Below are 22579 nucleotides of genomic sequence, written 5' to 3'. Positions count from 1 at the left end.
ATCTTAAACTCATAATTCCAAACTGTTTTCACTCCGTCACACTAATTCCCTACTGTTCAGATATAATTGCATTTCTGTTTTTAGAATATTATATATCAGGAAAGCATCCAGAATACATCTTGTGAAGAGGACCATTTGATTTTTTGTAAAAAGTGATTTTTCCAGTCTCACTCCCTTTTTGGTAGTATTATATTTAGTGTACATTTTCAATTATCCCAAACAGTTTTGTGTTCAGTGATGGATATTTAGGATATTTCCATAAGTTTCACATGACCTGCCAGCTTTTCAGTGGCTGATGTAGGGGCATTCAGTGTTTTGTAGCATAAGGCAATAAAGAAAATTTCAATAGAACTAAAATGATATTTTAAAAGAAAACCTCAGAAAATGAACTATCCCTTTAAATTGTGTGTATTGGTAGGCCATATTGTATGATAATCTTTACTCTGTTATGTTTAGCAATGCTGTGTGAAACCCTTCATTCAATACAAGACTCTAAAGACAAAAAAACCCCACTTATTTCAAAAAGAAGTCTAAAATGTTTAATTCCCTCGTATTGACAGTAGAAAATAGGAAGGTTTACGTCTATCCATTTCATACAGACAGGGAGCATAAACGGCAGAAGGCAAGGCGAAAACAGCACATTCTATTTTACAACAGCGTTCTTTCATTCTGCAAGCAGAATAACTGCCACTGTCCAAAAAGCAGTACGGGAGCAGAGCTTTCTAGCTCCTTTGGTGCGTTTACAATAAGCAACTTATTTGGCAAATTAAGCAAGCCAATGCAAAGCTGTGAAATACCGTGAAGAGGCCAGTTCTTCAGAAATGCTCAGATTTCTGCAGAACAGTATTACAAAGCATGTAAAATGTATCACCAATCTTTAAAATGTATCATTCACACCTTCCATAAGGGACATCTCACACCCTTGCACACTGGTTGTGATAAAAGGTAATTAATGTGAGAATTGTATTTTTGTCCCAGAGTCTTACCATCTTAAAAACGTCTCTGCAGTTTCAAACGCATTTCTATGGACTTCAGCTGTTGCTGAATCATAATATGTGGCTGACAATTACTAGCTGTTCATCGAACATGTGAACCTGCTTATTTAAACCTTTCATCTTGAGGGAAGGCTGTCAAGTTAGGGGACGTGTGTCGAAAAGCAGTCGTATCTGTCCACCTTAACATGACCGCATTACCAGGCTTTACAATGTCAGTGAGTAGGATGTACAATTTGTACTTCAAATGATCTTGGTTACACCAACCGCCGGGCCACGAACAAGATGGCAGTTATATAACAGGCAGTAATTGTACATGCATACTAATAAATGATTCATGATAAAGTAGCTGCCATGCATTTCCTGAGACATAAGGTGTTGCTTCGAAATGCAAATAATGCAACGTATGTCGTTGAAATGGGAAGTAGCCCATTGAGTTTGGGCGATTAGCCCTCCGCTCCACATGAAAAACTAGGCCACTGTAGAGCTAAGGACAGAAGGGTCATTTCCATTTGTCCTCTTTTCAGGGTCTCAGACGTGCGCGCGGGACCTTCCTCGGGCGATGAGGGCGATGACCTCACCAGGATTTGATGCAGGGATTGCGTCAGCTTGGTTAAAGCGGTCTACAGCGGAAGCCAGGACGGAGCGACCTTTAACGTTTCCTAAAGGAGCGGGCCGGACGCTAATGCCGGGCTCCTTCGCAACACTCGCTCATCTTCTTGACCGCCCTCCTGGTGAACCGCACTCTCCCACGGTTCTGCAGGTTGGAGGTGTACTCGTTCGCCTTCAGCTTGGAGTAGTAGTCGGAGAACTTGTTGTAGAGGATGGAGATGGGCATGCCGTTGAGGATGATGCCGAAGGAGATGCAGGCGAAGGCGAAGATGCGACCCAGCGGCGTCTCCGGGAACATGTCCCCGTAGCCCACCGTGGAGATGCTCACCTGGAGAGGGGGGGAAATGAGAGAGCTGTTCTCAGGTGCCATTTTTCTCCATTTTGTTTGGAATGTTAGGTCATAATTAAATATGTTTTCAGTGATAAAACTGCCCAATTCTAAATAAACCGGTTTAATAATCCCAAAAATCAACAGTCAGTAGGGCTTTAATACAGTTCTGCTTTCCCTCTTTGTGTATGGGTGCCTTACATAGTAGTCTTTTGTCCTTGTGTCCTCTGTAGCTGTGATGCAAAACAACAAAAACAGATCACTAAAAAGTGGGAATACTCTGAATTGAGTTGTACGATTTCACCATTGACTTCCACAATAATATGCTTTCATTGAAATATTTCAGTTGGTTCTATGGTAAGTGTATTAGACAGAAAAACGGTTCACTGAACCTGATAATCATATTCCAAATGACAAAGACATTACTATTGATAAATAACATAGTGAGTAATATAAAGATTTCCAAAAGGGCAATGTTTTTATTTTATTTCCTTAAATGAAATCATCAGGATGTTGCAATGCCAACCATCGTGCAATGCACTGGACAGCTCTTCCACAAAAATTGCACATCACACTGTAAAGCCTACAAGTGCAGGACTGAAGAGCTGTCAAGATGCACTTGTCTTGCTATGCACAAAACTCAAATCCTGGCAGAGCTACAGTAACTTGGCTGGGACAGCTGAGGGTCAGGCATGTTATTTCACAATGGTAATAACATTGGCACCATGTTCTTACTGAGGAGGGAGCCGGGGTAGTGTTGCCAAGTCTGTGGTTTTTCCACAAGGTTTGGGTACTTTTAAAATGCTGCCACCGGCTCTCCTTTTTGTTCCTGAATAGATCTTGCGTGTGCTTTTTCCTAAATTCATTAATAGCAACAATAACATGATTTTAAATAACAATTGGTGTCTAGAACAAAGTAATTATTTACAGTACATCTCTGGCGTCTATTGGTGCTAAATATTGTCAAACATTGTTGGAAGAGCTTGGAAGTGTAAGCTAGTATGTATATTTTTATGATATAATACTGTACTAATTACTGTTTTGTAACACATTGTGTTTACTATAGTAATGCTGTGAATACAGTAGTTTCAAAAGTAGCATTTGGCTTTCTGGTACCTCAGCCTGAGATTTGTTTTAACTGAAAACAGCTTTGGGCTGTCTTCATCACAAAGACCTGGCAACCCTGAGGTGAGGTGAATCTGAGCTGACCTGACCTGACCTTACCCGTCTTCTTGAGTTTTATTTCAGGGGACGACTCTCAGTAACTTACAATGTAGTCATTTTATACAAAACGACTTACTGTACAAAAGCACATTCAAGATGGTATGCAAAACCTCTAAAGATTCCAATCAAATTGTAATCAAAGTGACACCGTCAAAATGCATATTTCATATGCACATACTGTGGTGCACAGTACTCTAAGGCACCCATTTTCAGCAACCAGCTTTTAGCAGTGCCATAACTGCCCGATATTATGAACTATATGTCAGATATGTTTTTCCATAAGTGATATATAACTCATACAGATAGGGAGAAAGCCTTATCAAAATGGGTAGAGTGGGACAAAAAAAAACACGTGACAAAATACCATGGTTTTGCTTAAAAAAATCCATTCCGATAGGGTGTGTTGATTCAATTAATATTGTTCAATAATATGCTTGGAGAAACAGTACAATGCAGTTATTAGTAGTAGTAGTTAATCACAGTTCCATCTTAATAAGCAAACATGTCAGCATTCCTGTGACATTCTCTTTAGAGGGGGAAATGCTGACTGCATGCAGCAAGTTATTTATTAGCAAGTTAATGCAGCAAGTCATTTCTGTTACATGTAGCCAAACTACAAATATAATTAACCATTGTAGGCTGTGCAGCTGAAAATGAAGCACTGCAGGGTAGTCAGCCCCTAGGCCACGCCTCAGCACCACACTGCCCCACCCAGCACTGGTTCATTTTCCTGCAGCTGCACAGCCTGTCGTTTGCTCCTAATGTTACTGAGTGTGTGACTGGTACAGGAACGTCTTCATGGAGCACAGAAAGCAATAAAACATTCATCGGAGTGCTTAGTGGATAGTCCAGATGGCGCACGAAAGGAATGATGATTTATTTGACGGTAAAGTATTTTACTCAAAACTGAAAGCACGGGGGACACGGTAAAAGCCGGGTAATTCATTGCATTACATTAATCTTGCGTAGAGCGACTTGCAAAAGTGGAGGACATCAGTGTTACTCTCCAGAATGCAGAAGTGTGATCAAGAAAGCACATTTATATTCAATGTGGAAATCTAGTCCCACCCCCCACCCCCCCCCCCCCCAAAAAAAAAAAAAAAAGTTAACATTTTAAACAAGTAAAACAACTATATAGCAAATGCCACAATACATAATTTGGGTGAAGTACTCACGGCAGCCCACCACCAGGCGTGGGGTATGCTGGTGAAGTTGGTCTGGGGTACGTCGTGCTCCACGGTGTAGACCATGGCGGAGAAGGTGAAGATGCCCATGGCGATGAAGAGGAAGAGGCAGCCCACCTGCTGGTAGCACTGGCGCAGGGTGAAGCCGAAGGCCCGCAGGCCCGTGGAGTGGCGCGCCAGCTTCAGGATGCGGAAGATGCGCATCAGGCGCATGATGCGCAGCACCTGGCCCACCTTCCCCACGCGGCTCACCGTCTCGATGTCGCTGTGCTTGCCCTGCTCCTCGCTCTCGAAGTGCTCCAGGACCACCTGCAGGTAGAGCGGCAGGATGGCGATCAGGTCCACGGCGTTGAGCACGCTCCGGCCAAAGTGGCGCAGGTCCGGCGTGGAGGCCAGCCGCAGCAGGTACTCCACGGTGAAGAAGGCGATGCAGAGGGTCTCCACGTACTCGCAGTAGGTCCGGCCGCTCAGCTGGCCCGTGGGCGTGCGGTACTGCATCTCCTCCACCGTGTTGAGCGTCATGGCCACCAGCGACACCAGCACAAAGAAGCTGGAGGCCAACGCCATCAGCTTGGCGGTGACGGAGGAGAAGGGCTTCTCCATCAGGTTCCAGATGGCCCGGCGGGCGTGGCCGAAGGCCATGTCGCGGAACAGCTCCTCGTTCTCCTCGATCTCCACCTCTGCCTGCAGCTCCCGCTGGACCTTCAGCTGCTCGTTCAGCTCATCCTGCCGCTCCTCGAAGGAGATGCGGCAGCAGCGGTGGGTGTTCTTGATCCGCACGCCCCAGTAGTTGATCTCCTCCAGGAAGTTGCGAGGGCACAGCTCGTCCTTGACCCACAGCACGCCGGTCCGGTAGAAGTTGAAGATGTTGTGGAAGATGTCCGGGTCCCGGTCGAAGAAGAACTCGTTGTTCTGGACGATGTAGTCGTCGCAGAGGTCCAGCTTGCGGTTGTGGTCGGTGTACGTCGCCAGTCTCCCGATCCTCGTCTTGGGGTACTGGGCCGCCACGCGGTAGGACATCTGGTAGACCTTGCCGCCCACGTTGATGTTGAGCATGAAGTTCTTGGAGGGCGAGCTGAGCCTCAGCTGCGCGAGGGGCACCCGGTCGTCCTCCTCGTTCTCGTACTCATCGTATATGTTGTAGATGTCCCGGCTCAGCTCCTGCATGGAGTTCCACTGCTTCACGAAGCCGTCCTTGGCGAAGGGCAGGTGGTGGTCCACCTCCCTGGCAACGGGGTCCGTCGCCCCTCCCAGCTTGTAATTGGGGAAGAGGCTCTGCCTCCGTCTCTTCAAGCTCAGCATGCCGGCGGTCTCTCTCCTCCACAGCCCGCCCGATCAAAGACGCCTGCAGGTCACTGAGCAGACGGTCCCTGTGAACCTGGAGGCATTACAGCGACTCTAATACCCATCCACCCTCTGGGAGGAAGCAGCGCTGACCCCTCTAATGTTGCTGACTGAGAGGATCTATGCGCTTAAAGTTTTACATATTATCCTCTTCTCTTCCAGTCGAGCTCTCTCTCCCCTCTCTCCCCCCCCTCTCAAACCCAGATGTCTTTCATTTGCTTTGCATTAAAGCCATCGCCTTGCCATCAGAGACCCATTTTTAATCTTATAAATTTTTTCCAAGATTTTTTTCCTCTGTAGTAAATACAATATTCATTTACACGGGTCATATTTACAATATATAAATAAAAAGGTTCAAAATTAATAGCACGAAAACACTGCATATTTGTATCTTTGAAAATGTTGTCTGAAATGTTCTGAAAAATATGCCACATACAGGAAATTTCTTTGCAATTGGAAATTTTCACGGATTTGTTTTTTAAATATCTTGTATTTAGTGAATTAGAAAATTTAAAAGAATTTAGAAAAACTTCACTGTGCTGTACATGTATACAGTCCTAGAATATTGTGGGTAAAAATGAAGAAACGTTTGAGATATTAATTCTTAAACACGAACAAATAAAACCGTAAAACTGATGTGAGAAAGGTCATACAGATTTAAGATTTCTGGATTAGACTGGTTATTAAAAACCCAGAGCCACTGCCAACAGCTACGCATTTAGCCCAGTGGAAAGACCTTAGACACAGACCTGGCAAGGCAGTATCATAAATAAATAAAAAATATGGCAATCTGTGTAACATCTAGTTTGCTGGTTTATAATTCCTCAGTTCCCAAGAACAAGCAACGTCATGGGAAATTATTTCCACTTCAGTTGCTCACCACAATAATCTATACCCACATAAGACTCCCTGGTGTAAACAAAGGCAAATCCAAATCCCATATGAAACACAACTTAGGATCCGTTCTTTACAGGACCTTCCTTTCCCTCAGTCCCCCTTAATGTTAAACATTTCCTTAACTTCCTGTGGAATTTTCCACTCAACATCAAGCATTATCAATTCTGACTTCTGATGAGACATTATCGGAGAGAGAAAAAACAAAAACTACAGTAGGTTCTGAGGGCAGCTCAGGAATCCCGACTCCTCAAATACTGCTTCCTGGGGACCAGATCGTTTTTAAAGAGGCTTTTTCCACACACTATCCATACTATCCATAAATGCATGAGTAATATGTACATGGTTAAGCAGTAGATGTCAAATATGCAGTTATTGTTGCTAGTGGGAGGTGTGCGGACTATGCAGATGCAGATCTGCCCCCCCCCCCAATTTGTACATCTGAATCTTTCCTCCCCCCTCTCAGCAGTCAGTGGTGGTTCCAGCAGTTGAAATGCACTGCTGTGAATGCACTCAGTAAATTGTTTATACACCTTGAAAAGACATCATATGACCAAGTCGCTTTAACATTTTGACAAATGACTGCCTACACTCGAGTATATGTAGGTCTGTTTACAGTTTTACAGTATACCAGGCTTTTGCTTCCTAATCACAGTTCAATTGTTTACCCTCAAAAGAAACACCATCTCTACAGCAATGGTGGTCCTGGGATCCCACTATGCATTTGGGTTTTTGGCACAGCCAATATCTTACTAAATAATTAAAAATATGCCTTTAAGTTGTAACAGATTTATTTTTTTTACATTCACTTATTCTAGATAATGCCATTTGCAGTCATTGAACTCTTAATTTCTCAGTTTAGCATCAGTTACCAGATGAACACACTCGACAGTCTATATGTCCTAGTCCCACACTTGTGCATGCAAGCACTTGAGTATGTATGCACATAAGTGTTTGGTGCAAGAACACACACGCATTATGTGCATGTAACTTTGTGCACACATTGAGGGTAAATGAATGGGAACACTCCCAGCACGCCATACCCGGCATTCATTTAATTCTCTCCGATTACAAAGAATTCCCCAATCACAGATGGAGCGAGTATATTAAAGCTTAATCCACACAGCCACCTGGTTCAGTTCCTCAGTGAGATCAACCCCCCCCCCCCCCCCCATTAGCAAGCACATGCTGCACAGCATGTGGGAATTACACACTGGTAAACAACTTGGGTACAAATGGCTCCGATGCACGGATAATCTTTAAATCGTCATAAGCAGATCCATCTTCCCTGTTGGTTAATTTATCTGCCATCTTGTGTGTTGGTCTGTTTTAAGTATTAAGCCACAAAAGTGGTATACAATTAAATATATATTTTTAAAGTAACCAGGAAAAACTTTGCTTAAGGTAAAGCATGAGATTCCTTTAAAGAAAAAAGAAAAAAAAAAAAAAAAAGGACTTGGCCTTATATGGCACTGAAGCTCACATTTGATTGGCATCCCACTCACCAGCTGCACAGCTGACAGGTAAATTACCATGGCAACTGAGAAACATGGCCTCCAAATGACCAATATACCAAATCATCCTGTAGAGGTCAGGGTTATTTTATTGAAGTCAACAAAATTAAATAAGGAACCAATGAATAATGGCATGAAATTAAGCTTAAGGAGGACATTTTTGCTTGGGAGACAAGGTAAAAAGAATCAGCTGCACTGCATTGTGTCTACAGATAAAGGCCCCTACTTTAACACCTAGCCTTACAAATAAATAAAAAAATAAAAAAAACTTGTGCAGAGAGTAATGTAACCTGGAATAAATGTTGAGCTATGCTCCCATTAGCCATGCCATACATAAAATACAGTGCCACTTTCACGTTAAAGCATAAATTGCAGTGCATTTGTGTTCAGCAGAGGTGAAGTCCTGAGTTGATTTAACGCTAGCTGCAGTTACAGCCTTTTGAATTGGGAAAAATGAGCTGTTGAATAAACAAATTTGTTCTCAGATGAGGGAGCATGCACTAAGTACGCAGTCCATTCCCTGAAGTGATTAACGGCAGTGTTACTCTGACAAGGAAATTATTCATTGCCAAGTATGAGAAGGGTTGCAAAGCAGAGAACTGGTGGCAAGTGGCACGTCCACTTCAAGGGGGGGGGGGGGGGGGGGGGCAAGCTGAGTGTACCCATCCTTCTGACAAGGGCTCAGATTTTCTACATAACCGAGAGGACACTTTTGGGGAAGGGCTGAGATGGCTGTAATCATGGAAAAGGACCTTGAGCCCGGTGCTTACAAAATTATATTTTAAGCAGGTAATTCCATTAAGCCCCATTAAACTACCAAAATAAGAGGCCAATTGCTCAACGGAACAGGTGTATGGAAATGACTAAGTGGCAGTCCATTTAATCTAATAACCCCCCTCAGCCACCATCATCCCAGCAGTCAAAGTCAGCAACAACCTGGCAAACTAATTTAGAAATGCTGATTTTTCCAGACACAAAAGGTAGGGACACTAGTAACCTGTTGTGTTAGACTTCAGCCACTGGTGCCATTAAGACCTCACAGAATGTAATAGTTAATTAGGAAAAATTAGTCTCAAATCATATAAAACAACCTCTGGGGACCCTACAGTGAAATCTTAAACCAGACCCATCTTTCCAGCAGAATAAGGATGAGACTGAAAGGCCAGTTTTTAAAGTCTTATTTTATTTGAAGTGATTGCAAATGTTTTACTCTTCACAGTACAGAGCCTGTAGTCCCCCCTGTACAATGCTATAAAAGGTCACAGGAACGGCACACAAACATACAAAATATTTTAACAAATTATTCAGTTTTTAAATACATTTTCCTCTACCCTGGTACTATGCCCGACCATAGCAAAAAATTGATTCGGTCAAATGTATACAATCTTATTTACAGGAGAGCATTTGAACAAAGTGCTTCAGAGTCCTGATTATGTTCTCTATGGAGGAATATGTACAATTCAGTTTTCCGCTTTCTTGTTTTATAAATGTAACAGCACTTTCCATACAGAGGTCATGTTCCCCAGCACATACACACACCAGAGCTTCAGAAGAATGTGCTTCAGGAGGTCATGTTTGGGGTGGGGGGGGGGTAAAGAAAGACTGATACATCTTTAAGCCGTGACTGTCTAAAATATTCACAAATGGACTGACTGAGTTAGCACTGCTGCAAGACCAGGCATGGGTCTTTGTTATCCACGATGAACACGCTGAGCTTGTGGGGACTTTGAGGGGCGGGGGAAAAATGGGGTAGAACCTGACCTTGCCCGCTCCCCCGTGTGGCTTTGGGTATGCTTAAAGCAGGCTTCGAAGGACGCAATGCGTTATTGTATACTCTGTATAAACAATGGCACACCACACATCCCCCAGAAAACAGATCAACTTAATGCACTTCAGAAGGCATCTGGTCTTAGCGCTACTGCAATAGCAGTTGTTGGCACGGGTACCAAAGAGACAGTTAACAGATGACGTATTGAGAAGGGTAGGGTTACGACAAGTCGTCTTCTGTATTCACAACTGATATCTGTGAAAGACAAACAGAATGCAAATTATACAAGACCCAATAATAAACTAATAATGCCCGTTTAAAACATTTAAGGGCAGATCCATTTATGATTAATTAAATCAGTAATTTTTCTGAATGTCACGTTTTCCTGATTTTAATCAGGAAATCCTCATTTTCAGACCCCAGGATGAGTGGGGTATTTAATTGAAAAACCGTATACTTTCCCCAGGCCAAAGCATGCAGTAGTCTGAGTTGAAAGCCTAAAGATCAAGGACTCACTGCTGGGTATGTGTGGCCGACAGTAGAGGTATGCCTGCTGATGTCGATGTTGAGGTCTTCTTCAGTGGTCTTCAGGTACACGGGGTTGTCAAAGTTCATGCTCTTCTTGTTCTTCAGCTGCCAGTTGCGCCACATGAGGTAGCCGCCAGCAGCAGCCATGGCCAGCAGCACTACAGAAACAAGGCAGTGACAGAAGGGCAGTGAGGCTTCTGGGATAGCAAAGTCCTCCCATGCAAGTCCCATTCTACAGTAGGAGTCACTGAGATGCAAGACTTGAACTTTCAGGGCTTGTTTATAAATGGGCCAATTGTTCTCCATCTAAATTCCGGGAATACTGATGACAAGGTGGGTTAATTTGATCTGGGAAGAGTAGTTTAAATGCTCATGGAAGTCCACATTTTCCTAACTTTGTTTACAAGGCCTTTTCCTGATACTTTATCATGCCAGCTTTCAGTGTAAGAGGCCTTTGCTGCAAGTTTACACTAATGGTTAAACCCGTTTTAAGTCAAACAATGCACATTTCCTGATGTAATAAGGATTTCTCGCCATGCAGCAAGTACTCACAGACTGGCAGAATCGCCCAGGCAGCAGCAGATCCTTTCGCAGATGAATTCACCTCATGGATCGAGGTGCTGACGTTCCCCTCTTAAGACACACAACAAGCATGTTAAGCCTGGATGCACTTTGAATTTGGACTGGTTTACATCAGAAGTGCACAAGAGACCTGCTTTCTGCATTTCATGCTGATATCCACTTAGTAGGTCCCAGCTGTTTACATGAGCTACAGCTGCAGACTGCACATATATCACTGGTGAAAGCACCAGTGGTCTTACACAGGAGTTAACTAGCACTAGTGCACTACTAAGAACAAAAGCCAGTACACACTCTGGCTCTCCAGGATATAAATTCTACACATTAGAGTGAGTGGGGTTTTTTTTTTTTTGCCAAAACTGAACACTTGTACAAGGAAAGGTAGAAAATTAGTGCTGACAGTAAGTGAAAGGAAACCGCTTGCTGTAACCCTGTGACAGAGGCTGTAATGACCTGTAGGCTGTGCCAGGTCTGAAATATGCACAGTATGGCAGTCAGCCCAGATTAAATGAACATGAATATCGTTTTGGCTTCATCCATTTAGTAATGGACCAATGAGATGAGGGATGGGCAATGGAGATGGGATGAAGAGTCTGATCTTGGCAAGACCAGAACCTGCTGGATCAATGAGGTGTGAACGCACGAGGCGTTAATGATTACATGAGCCTTTTTTACAACCCCATCCAGTTCCTCCCCTATTAGATTGCCAGATTGGACAAAATCATCCCTTTCCAATTGATTTTCCCCAAAGCCCAAGATTAAACCTGTAGCACCATCAGTGTCTTACAAAAATTCCCAAAATACCTGAGGGGGATCTAGAATCATAAGCATGGGGTGACTGGCATCTTGGTCATAACGGAAACCCAAACAGTTACTGAATCCCTGGACTCAGAACAGGACAAGAAATCCAGGCAGCTTACCAGCAGTGACTGGACTGGGGACCACTTTTGGTTTCTTTGATGCTTTGAATAAAACAAAAACCTCAGGATCAGTGCAATGCAAGTACAGCAACTGCAAACTGACCCTAAATGTACAAAGTATGACAAATTAACATGGGAACAAGCAACCATAAAGTTTGAAACACTGAATTCCACGTTAATCTAAAACATCTGTCTGCATATTTTCCTTAAACATCCAGTGATGGATTCCCAAGTGCCCCCCGATAGTCTTACACTCACCATACAACAAACATGACTAGACTTCAGTGTGAATTCTACCACAAGATCTAAAAAGCAAACCTACTTGCCAAACCACATTCCCCACCTCTGAACACATTATTCAGAAGATAACAGTACTTGCACCAGTACAGAAATGGAAAACCTAAGGGGAAAATTCACCCCAAACCTATGTGCCATGTTTACTACAACATAAGCAGTTGTTACCAGAACAAGCTACAAGATATGCATTTAATGCATAATTAAGTTACTAAAATCCAAGCCTAATCAATGTGTACATATCTGTAGAACATTTTGATATCTGATTTGGCATCATGGGAGTCCAGTTTGCACAAAACATTCACGGCAAAAACACAAACTAAAGCCCCTTCACCACTTCACCCTGCACCAAGTGAGTAATCATGTCAGAGAGACTCTGCTGTACAGTCATGAGAAACCTAAAGCTCAGAGCTCATCTGTTCCCCAGGCCATAATACCAGCAGGGCACAGCCAGCAGCGTTACCTGTAGGCCGAACGGGCCGTGTCTGCATCTTCCCATCATTCTTTGAGGGCTCCGTAGGCATGGCTGTCACAAGAGTGCAAGTAAGCGTCACTTCAGAAAGAATGGACACCTGACAAAGAATCCCAGCAACTTCCCACACAAACTGTGAAACCCTACCTTGTGAGGCACACCCTCAATCGCTTGGTCACTCAGTTCTCCCTCCATAAACATGCTTCCCTAGCTGCATCCATAACTGCTTCCCTAGTCTACTGCTCAATTTGCACATGCCGCTGCATGTGACCTGTACTTCACAGTACAGACACACAGCTAAACATCTGGTCCTTCTTCCTTTACAGCATAACACTGAAAATCACTTTTACCAGCATTAAGCATGAGCCAGAGACTCCAGCCACCTCTCAGCTAAAACAGGCCCTTCCATCCAGGTAAGGCACCAGTTCAGGGGGACTAAAGTGATTGATCAATTCAATATTTGGGAATTTTCCATTGCCGCTGACATTGCCTGTAGGAAATCCAGATTAGGCATATTCTACAAACTCCTAACTTCAGACATCAGATGCATATGGGCCTCCAACAAGTCAGGGAGTGCCAAAAACATGCATTCAGGTTGTTTGATGACCGTTACCTTAATTACTCTACAACAGCTGTAGAAGTCAAACTGACAGCATGCAGTTTCAAAACACAAACGCACTCAAGCAGTGAAAGGCAGGGTTATGACTTCTCCCTGATGAGTGTTTAGCGGGTTCGAGCTGATCTAAACTGCAGGATCGCAGAAACGGCACATCAACGTAATCACCTCCCACTGAACACTGCCAAACGCAGTCCAAACGATGGCAGTTTAATTCAGTTGTCTATCAGACCTTGCCAATTTCCACCCATTTCTCTTCTATGACGACATCCTAGCCCAGGGATGTCAAACTCCAGTCCTAGAGGGCCGCAGTGTATTGCTGGCTCAGTGCTTTTCAGCACTAATTATTGTAAATACATTTAAGGGATTGATTAGCTAGAGTCCACACACCATGTTCTCAAAGCCTTAATTAGCTACTGAGTGAAAGGAAACCACAAAAACCTGCAGACACTGCAGCCCTCCACGACTGGAGTTTGACACTGCTTATCCACTTGCTCTGTTTTTAATAAGTGGTCAAAACCTTTGCAAACCTGCTGTGTTTTGAAGGCTGCAAAGCATGTTGGGATTACCAGGTCCTATTAGAGTGGGAACAGCTGCCCAAAGTCATTACCTGAAGATGGAGCAGGGCGAGTCTGCACCTTCCAGACATTGTTTGTGGGCAGAGGTGCAGCTGTCATGAAAGAGTGCAGTGAGAATCATTTTTAAAATATGGGGAAAAACTAAAAATTTACATACATGAACAGACCCCACTCAGGCACCCACAAACTACAGGACCGATAATGAGAGCCAAAAGAAAACCAGTTACTGGTGGTGGAATCTGGAATAAACCTCACCCTAAGTTCCTCAATGACCAATGACTTTAAACAAGTCCACAGCCAAGAGGACATTTTGAAACACAGCCAACTGCATGATCACACCATGTTATAAATGCACAGCTCAACACTGGGACCTCTCATGCATTCATATCTACACACCACTTTAAAAGTATAAGGCTAAATCCGAGTTCAGAACAAGTTGAAAAATCAGTCCAAACTAATTTAGTAATGACCCTTCCTCACCAGGCAGTAAATCTACAGTTGAGGGGTAAGGCTAGGGTTAGCCTTGCAATGTCATTGTGGGGCACATTTGAACCTTCTAATCGTAGTTTGTGAGTGAATATCGCTAATAAAACAAACATGAATTGCTAAGCATCCTATTCAGCTACAGAAGGAAACCCAGCCTACGGCTGGAAACACCTCTCCCTGTCCACACCAACATAACTTTAAAATCTGAGCTGAGCGGAAGGTCAAACTTCAGCAGCCATCGCAAACTGTCCAGTGATACGGACACGGCACCCAATGATGTCATTACCTGGAGGAGGAGCAGGGCGAGTCTGCACCTTCCAGACATCGTTTGTGGGCAGAGGTGCCGCTGTCACAAAAGAGCGCAGTTAGAATCATTTTAATAAATGTGGAGAAAAACTAAAATTTCACACATGAATGAATACTGGGCCCACTTAGACACCCAAACTACAAAACTGATAATGAGCGCCAAAGAAAACCAGTCAATGGGGGTGGAATCTGGAATAAATCTCACCCTTCTAATCATAGTTTGTGAGAATCGCTAATAAAACTTATTAACTGCTAAGCATCCTATTAAGCTACACTGTGCACGAAAGCTACAGGAGGAAACCCAGCCTACAGCTGGACACATCTCCCTACCCACAACAGCATAACTTTAAAATCTGAACTGAGCTGAAGTAAAACTTCAGCAGCCACTGCAAACTGTCCAGTGATATGGACAAAGCACCCAATGATGTCATTACCTGGAGGAGGAGCAGTGTATTTCGGTACCTTCCTATCATAGTTTGCCGGTGGTGGAGAAGGTGAAGCTGTCGTGAAAGCGGGCAGTAAGCATCACTTGTGCAAAACACTAAATTTATTTTACTCACGAATGGACTTTAATACAATCTGGACACACTGCCCATTAGCTATGGCAGCCTTAGACGTCATCCAAACAAACCACTAGAGGTCACGGTCAATAATCTCTCATTCAACAAGCTAAACCGATTCCCTAGTCTGCATGTGACCTGTAAATCAAAAATACATGACTCAACATTGGGCTTCTAAGCCTGCATAAGCCCATAAAAATAATGAATAAAAATCTTTTACCAGCATTGAGCCAGACTCCAATCACCACAGAGTGTGAAACTAGTGCTTAAGTTCAAGCCTGGAACAGAACTACCTGACTCATTACCTGGAGGCTGGGTGGGGTGTGTCTGTACCCTCCAGTTGTAGTTTTTGGTTGGCACAGAGGCAGCTGTCATGAAAGAGGGTGGTAAAGACCATTTTAGCAGTGGGGAGGTGCAAATTAGTGGATAGAATTAATATCCACGAAGACTGTCCACACAAGCTGAGACTTGTACTAAAGAGGACCCCAAGCAGTTCTCAGTTAGTTAAACACCTCACCTAACAAACATACTAACACTTCCCCACAGTACAACCCCTTCTGAAAAGCATCATTGGCAAATTACTAAATTATATTTGCATCACAGTAGAAAATACCACCCAATGTGCCTTCTCCACGTCCTAAACGCCACAGAACATTTTTCCCCCCCTCAAAGTTGTTCAAAGTCTAATGCAGCGGTGGATTCCTTACGCGATTCACATGGAACACCGATAAGTGCAGGCCGCCTTCGAAATGAAACACTTTGCAAACAATAACAACGCTTGACACCTACGCAGTTGCCTCCCAGATGCTCCTCAAAAGGGTGTGCATTTGACTCCCTGACACCATTCAAAAAAATGTGGAACAAATGAATTGCATCACATCCTGTTTTTCTGTCAAGCCCAGCTGAAATTCTGACTCAGTAATTCACCCCAAGTCATGCCACCTTCCTTACTCAGCTCATTTCACAGGGCACAGCATCTAGCAACCAGCTTCATTTTAATGACTAAAACTGCCAGAGATGGAGTTCTAGTCACTGCACCTTCTCACTTTCATCCCAATCGGCCTCAACAACAAATTACATTTCACCCATACTTAAACATAACAATGACGAGGCCATTCAGCTTTAACACTCGCCATTTTCCTGACTAAATTGTACATAGTGCTCCGATTACCAACAGACAAGATAGTATCCAATAACAATCCCCAGAGTTTCTGCCTCTATTATGTGACCTGGCAGGCTATTCCACACATTGACCAGTGTGAAAATATACTTCCAAATGCATCTACAGAATTTACGTTTTGCTAAATTTCCATTTGTCCCCTCGTTCTAGTAACAGAACCTCTTCAGCAGGCTGCACATTATCCAGTGTTTCAGTGTGAGGCTAGGGTTGGCCACTCAGTGTAATTACCTGGAGGCGGAGCGGGGTGCGTCTGGAACCTCCAGTCATAGTTTACAGCTGGGGAAGGTGCAGCTGTCAAGAGGGCAGTGAGTAGCGCTTCAGCAATAAAAATTTAATTACAAAACTACCAAGCGTCCCGCTCAGCTACATTGCCCACACAAACTAGGAAATCCGTCCTACAGCCAGAGGCACCTCCCTCCCCCATCCATAACTGCATACAGTAACTCTAAATCTGAGCTGAGCTCAAGCCAAACTTCAACAGCCACTGCAAACTGGGACAAGGCACCAAGTGAGGTCATTACCTGGAGGCAGAGCAGGGCTTGTGTACACCTTCCAATCATAGTTGGTTGGGGTCAAAGAAGGTGAAGCTGTCATGAAAGAGGGTAGTGGGCAGCAATTTTTCAAAATGAGGTGGAATACATTTTTGCCTGTGTCTGGATATTGATGCCATCTGGACACTGCCCATATAAACTTAGGGCAATCTCAGAAAGCACCCAAACAAACCAGTATCAATTTTCCCTCAGTTCCTTAGTCACACACTGAACTGCCTCCAGCACATCTTGAACAGACTCCATGTGGCCAGTACATCACAACAGATTCATAGCTCAAAATCCTTATCTGCATAACCCTTTTTAAAAAAAATCACTTGTCAGCATTAGCCTGGAGCCACAAAAACTCCAGTCACCTCACACAGCTCAAATGGCCCCTTCCATCCAAATTAGGTCAAATGAGACTGAGCATGTGACCAATCAGAACCATGACTGCCTGCACAGACTAAAACCAGTGTCCTGGAAGAGGGTTGGGAGAAGCCACTCAATGTCATTACCTGGAGGCTGAGTGGGGTCTGTCTGCACCTTCCCATCATGCACTGAGGGCTGGGACGCTCCCACTGTCATGAAAGAGGGCCATCATGAGCATAACTGGCAAAACGGTAAATGGGGAATTCTTTGAGGCCATCTGGGCAGACTGCCCATATAAACAAAGACTCCAATCTTAAGAAGCACCCAAACAAACCACTAGAGTTCACCATCAATTCTCACACCGTCCCCGTGCCATGAACATGAACAGCATTCCTAGTCTACTGAACATTTTGATCAGAAGGCTGGATAGTGATCAGTACATCATGGTACAGAAACACCGCTGAACTCTAGTCTCAAACTCTTGTTCAGGGGGGACTGAGCAAGTGACTGATGTGAAACCCTACACCCCCCTTTGACTGCAAAACTAGTGTCCAGGTGTAAGGCTGGGAGGAGCCATTTTATGTCATTACCTGGAGGCCGAGTGGGGCGTGTCTGCACCTTCCAATCATGCTTTTTGGGCTCTGAAGGTATGGCTGTCATGAGAAAGGGCAGCGAGCGTCACTTGTACAGAACAGAAAATTTAAATTTTGTCCATTAATGGACATTCAACCTATTCAGTCAAGTTCGCCCACACTAGCTATGAGACCCATCCAGCGAAGAATCCAAACAAGCCAAATTCTCCACAAGTTTCAAACAGACATAACTTCCCAGCCAAGGACGTTCAGAAAAGCACAGACTGACTACATGTTAGCACGAATGAAAATAACCAAACCAGAAAGCGTAGCTACACAGAAAATGTTGCAGTATTGATCATTTACCAACAGACTCAGGTTCATTTCCAACGCCAGGGCATGACTTGTTCCATTCTTAGATTAGTCAGAAACATTGACATTAAACGGCCACCATATCAAGAACAAAGTCCGTTTGTTCGATCCAGCAGATTCGATGAGCTTCCTGAACCAAATTAACATTTGTCGTCAATATTAGGTTAAGACTGAAGAGAATGAATGACTTCAGATCATACAGATGAGGGTTCTATGTTATGAAGCTACAATACTATAATATCGCATACAAGCTGACATTTCCTGGTTTTCTTTTCCCACAGGTAATGAACTGAACAATTATTGCTACTGATTTGCCAGAGTGTCTTCACACCTGACTCCCAGGTAAAGGGAGGGTGGAAAACCAGCAGTTCTTGGACCTTGAGGGCCATGATTTGAGTAACAGGGTCCTAAAGCTTTACACCTAACAATCTACTTACACAGCTGGATATTTACAGAAGCAATGCTGGTCATGTACTCTTACTCAAGGGTATACGCCCAAATATTGCACTTCAAAAATACAGGCCCACTTTTGAGGCGAGCAAGGTCCATCTGCTGCTTTGGTCTAACTTTTAGGATAACTGAGCAACAGGTGAACGGAAAATTTATATTCACATTCCGGAGGCTTCAATGCCACGTTAGTGTTGGTCACCATGTTTTTACCACACGGCACGCACCTCTCATAAGGCTGTCCAAGTGGATTAGTTGCCATGTCAACACAACAGGGAGAGCAACAAGTCACTGGTGTGAAATTTAAAGGACTTTTGAGCTCATCACTGCAGACTGCAAGGAGGACAATGTCCAGATGCAGTACTGGGGGGGGGTAAGAACGCCAGTGCTACTTGAAGTCATTACCTGAAGGAGGAGGGGGGCGTGTTCTCATTTTCCCATCATCCTTTGGGGCTGCTGAAGGCTCTGCTGTCGTGAAAGAGTTACACTTTAGCAAATAATGGAAAAAGTCAAGATTTCTTCCCGTTGATGGATGGTTGTACCATCGAGGAACAGTCAAGCACTCTCGCATTCAGATATCACATGGCTAGTTCTGCCGCAACACCACCCCCCACCGTATTCACAAACTGGCAATCCATCAATTTCAAGTGAGAACACATATGGCAAACAGCCTGAAGAGGAAATGAGGGGAAGAGCAAGGAGAGAAAGGAGACCCAGACTTCCTACTTCATTTAAAATTAGTTCCTGCGAGTACCAGAGACCAAAAAAGGCTCATGTTTGGTCATGTGCAAGGTGAAAATGAGATGGAACCATGGATCTGTGGGTAGGACACCAATCGTGATCCTGATGATATTTCAGATGGACACCAACAGTGATTTCAGCCTCACACCAACCCAGGTATGTGTAACAGAGACAGGTGAACCCTTTGAAGCATTACACCCCCTTTATAAATGTACCCACATTGCCCGTACAAGCTGAGGAACAAATGTTCAAATGCTTCATGTTATAATCAAGGATAGCTAATCAGATACAAAAGCAGCCAAATTGTCACAATGCTAAAGATGCAGCTTTGTCAAAAGAAAAGGCCATATTCAGTATCAGAATTGTACACATTGAGTAGATCAGTGACAATCACATCAACCGTTAACTCTGCACAGATAGCCCAGAATGCACACGGATGCTCCGGGCCTTGACAGTAGCATAGCGCGTTCTCCAAGTCACAAAGGGACCCCATTCCCAGGGAGATACAAAAGGCGGCAGCAATTTCGGTTAATGTCAAAAGGGAGAGCGCAAAGCCTGAATAAGGGAGCTTAAGCTGCTATCCTGATTCAGACAAAAAAAAAGGGGGGGGGGGGCGCTCCCACTCTTTCATCCCACTGGAGTGAATGCATCCTGGGCCATGGTTTCCCATTCTACATATTCCAATGGACGGAGACCCTCTGCACCCCCCACCCCAATTCAGCCAAACATTCTCTTCAATGAGCTGAACAGAAAAGCCATTTCCTAGACAACATGTAAACAGACATAGAAGCTAAAGACAGTTTCTACATTTCCTTGATGCCCTCTTTCCCCCCCTCCCCCTCCCCCTCCCACCCAATTCTCCAACCTTCTCCCAGTCTATTCTGTAGTGCATTTTCACTTGCTGCAGTGCCATCTCTGTTAAGCAAACGTTGGAAAGGGCCAGATCTGCTGGGGGAAGAAAAGCTCATCGTGGTGGGGGGCAGCAGAAATCGCAGGGGGAGAAAAGGAAAGGGGGCGGGGGGGGGGGCAGAGAGAGTTTGGTTAGGGGGACCAAAGGAGCAGAGTGACAATCAAAGCCAGTCCACAGTGAGGAATGTCAGGGCAAAGATGTCTGAAACGCCACAAAGGGAGAAGGAATCAATACACGGGGGAGCGAACCACAGAAAGGACACAGAGCACCAAAAAGCAGCCTTTTAAAATTCAAAAAGAGCGGTAGAGAATAGGGCTTGAAGAACATTCTGGCAAGGTTGCCCACAGAGGGGAAGTAGTGTGTGTGTGTGAGGATGGCGGTTAACCCTTTTTTCAGGGGTGCCCAGGGGCATGCTGGGTACTTGCCGGGTTTGCAGCGCTGACCGTCGGTGGCCAGGTCCTGCCCCTGGGGGCAGACGCAGGTGTACTTTGGGGAGTGCTTGTTGATCTGGGGGGCCGGCAGGCACATGTAGGCACAGCCGCCATTATCTCCTTTCTCGTTACACCAGTTTGTCCCTGCAAAAGGAGAGAGGAATAAATTAAAAATAATTTTTTTAAGCCACAGGCTGTCACGTGTCATGGGGTTCACTCCTTGAATCTCTTCCTCACGTCCTTTCCTTGCTCCTTAGCTCCGCCCAACGAAGGACACGAGGAAGAGACGCAAGGATGAGACATGAGGACAGAGGAATCGAAGCAACATGTATTAGGCAAATGGAATGTCCTTGCTCAGTCAAGCACCAGTTTGAAGCCACATCGAATACAGACGTGGCAGATGTGGAGATGGATCTACGGGTGGATCATGTCACACGTTCAGAGGAAAAACAAAATACTTCTGCAAAGGCTGCACTTGTGAATCCTTGCTGAAACCTCCCCCTTGATTCTTGCTCCTCCAAGGAGCATGTAACAGACTGGAATGCACTTGAAGATGGGGGACCTTCCACAATTTCCAGGTCAAGCAAGGACAGAGGAGACTAGCATGGATAAAATAAGCAACTGAAATGAACCCCAGGTCAATCGTTTCCTGACCCCAATCCATACAGGTTCTTCCATTCGGTCAACATTGCCTATTGTTCTACAGAGTAGCGTGGGAGATACGGTTACTCAGTTTTGAAGGCCTTCTGGTCTTGGTAGATTCAAAGCAGCATATTTATATCCTAACCTTAATTATAAAAAAGGAGAAGCTGACTGGACACATCAGTGCTCAGACTGAGATGCTTTATGAATACAGAACCAAAACTCACCTAGTTGTCAGTACTGTCAGTTTGATAGTAAATCCACATTTACAGGTTAAGAATGTCAACCACCAGTTTTTTTAAGTCTGGATTTTTACACCCACATTTTATCATGCCTACAATTTCCCTCAAAATTCTATGAGAATGATGGACGGCTGTAGGGAAACACCAGGAATTTGCCGCCAGCATTTCAACAAGGCCTACAGCCACTTCTGCCCTGGCCAGTGGCCAAACAGCTGTTGGACTCACCTGACAGCTGGATCAGCTCGTGGTAGACGATGATGTCCTGGGGTTCGTTCAGATTGCTGGCCAGCGTGATCACATCTGTGCCAGTGAACTTGTTGGCACCGTAGATCGCCTCGTTCTCCCCATCAGTCCAGAACACTCGATCCTGAAAAGACGAAAGGAAAAAAATACATAAAGCATGAGAACAGGCAGCCAGATATGCCCATGAAAGTGTTCCACAACGGATGCAGGAATGTGTTCTCAGCGGAGACGATGTGGGTGCAGTTCAGCCATGAACCAACAGATGTCCCCCATGTTAAACCCAAACCGCAAATCAAACAGACATTGGATCACTGCTCTTAAAGCAACAGCTATACATCAGACCCAGCAACATGATTTTTCGGATGCGAAACGGCTGTTCTAAAGACAAACATTTAAAAAGGAGTTTTGATTGAAAGCCCAAAATTAATTCATGCATCTCAAATTTCTTGCATCTCTTCCAAACAACCTCAGCTCATTCATCAACACCAATTAGATTTGATGAGCCAAAAAGGAAAAATTCACAGACAGCAAACCCAGAGAATGAGATGCCCTGCTCTGACATTTGTCCAGATGTACACAAGCGGTCAAAATACCAATAAAATGAATAATGTTGCCGAAATGTACAACGTGTTACAAGTTAGAAGGCCAGGTTATCAAAGATTGATTTTAAAAAATGTATAAAAACTGAACAGGCAACATTT

At 44.3% G+C, this 22579-nt stretch overlaps 2 protein-coding genes across 21 annotated transcripts in view; both read right to left on the bottom strand.

Annotated features, from left to right (window-relative positions):
- Positions 1-918: 918 nt before the first annotated feature.
- Positions 919-6887, bottom strand: kcnv2a (potassium channel, subfamily V, member 2a). The gene is made up of 2 exons (XM_035390366.1): positions 4332-6887; positions 919-1932 (listed from the first exon to the last, which is right to left on the bottom strand). Exons 1-2 carry the CDS (start codon positions 5640-5642, stop codon positions 1675-1677), a joined length of 1569 nt encoding a protein of 522 aa, XP_035246257.1. The 5' UTR covers positions 5643-6887; the 3' UTR covers positions 919-1674.
- A 2367-nt stretch (positions 6888-9254) lies between these two features.
- vldlr (very low density lipoprotein receptor) overlaps positions 9255-22579 on the bottom strand; it is a 42122-nt gene continuing 28797 nt past the window's right edge. Inside the window, exons 14-29 of one of the 20 annotated variants that reach the window (XM_035391437.1) lie at positions 21861-22002; positions 20746-20895; positions 19075-19137; positions 17869-17931; positions 17425-17487; positions 16901-16966; positions 16608-16694; positions 15505-15567; positions 15074-15139; positions 14620-14679; positions 13880-13939; positions 12645-12707; positions 11888-11929; positions 10941-11021; positions 10377-10546; positions 9255-10115 (exon numbers count right to left, since the gene is read on the bottom strand). In XM_035391437.1, coding sequence (XP_035247328.1) covers positions 10080-10115; positions 10377-10546; positions 10941-11021; positions 11888-11929; positions 12645-12707; positions 13880-13939; positions 14620-14679; positions 15074-15139; positions 15505-15567; positions 16608-16694; positions 16901-16966; positions 17425-17487; positions 17869-17931; positions 19075-19137; positions 20746-20895; positions 21861-22002 — 1275 coding nt within the window. In that variant the 3' untranslated portion in view covers positions 9255-10079. The remainder of the gene's footprint in view (positions 10116-10376; positions 10547-10940; positions 11022-11887; positions 11930-12644; positions 12708-13879; positions 13940-14619; positions 14680-15073; positions 15140-15504; positions 15568-16607; positions 16695-16900; positions 16967-17424; positions 17488-17868; positions 17932-19074; positions 19138-20745; positions 20896-21860; positions 22003-22579) is intronic. The other 19 variants (XM_035391439.1, XM_035391438.1, XM_035391441.1 and 16 more) reach the window with 19 other exon arrangements.

Source organism: Anguilla anguilla, chromosome 14 (genome assembly GCF_013347855.1).
Source record: "Anguilla anguilla isolate fAngAng1 chromosome 14, fAngAng1.pri, whole genome shotgun sequence".
In the NCBI taxonomy this organism is placed as follows: domain Eukaryota; kingdom Metazoa; phylum Chordata; class Actinopteri; order Anguilliformes; family Anguillidae; genus Anguilla; species Anguilla anguilla.
The sequence above is the reverse complement of the archived record's forward strand: the minus strand, read 5'-3'. Positions and strand labels throughout refer to the sequence as shown.

Excerpts from the sequence above, each read along its gene's own strand:
- kcnv2a (XM_035390366.1), bottom strand. The coding sequence starts at position 5,642 with ATGCTGAGCTTGAAGAGACGGAGGCAGAGCCTCTTCCCCAATTACAAG. Across the intron at positions 1,933-4,331 it reads ACGCCTGGTGGTGGGCTGCC|GTGAGCATCTCCACGGTGGG; the intron begins GTGAGTACTTCA and ends CCCCCTCTCCAG.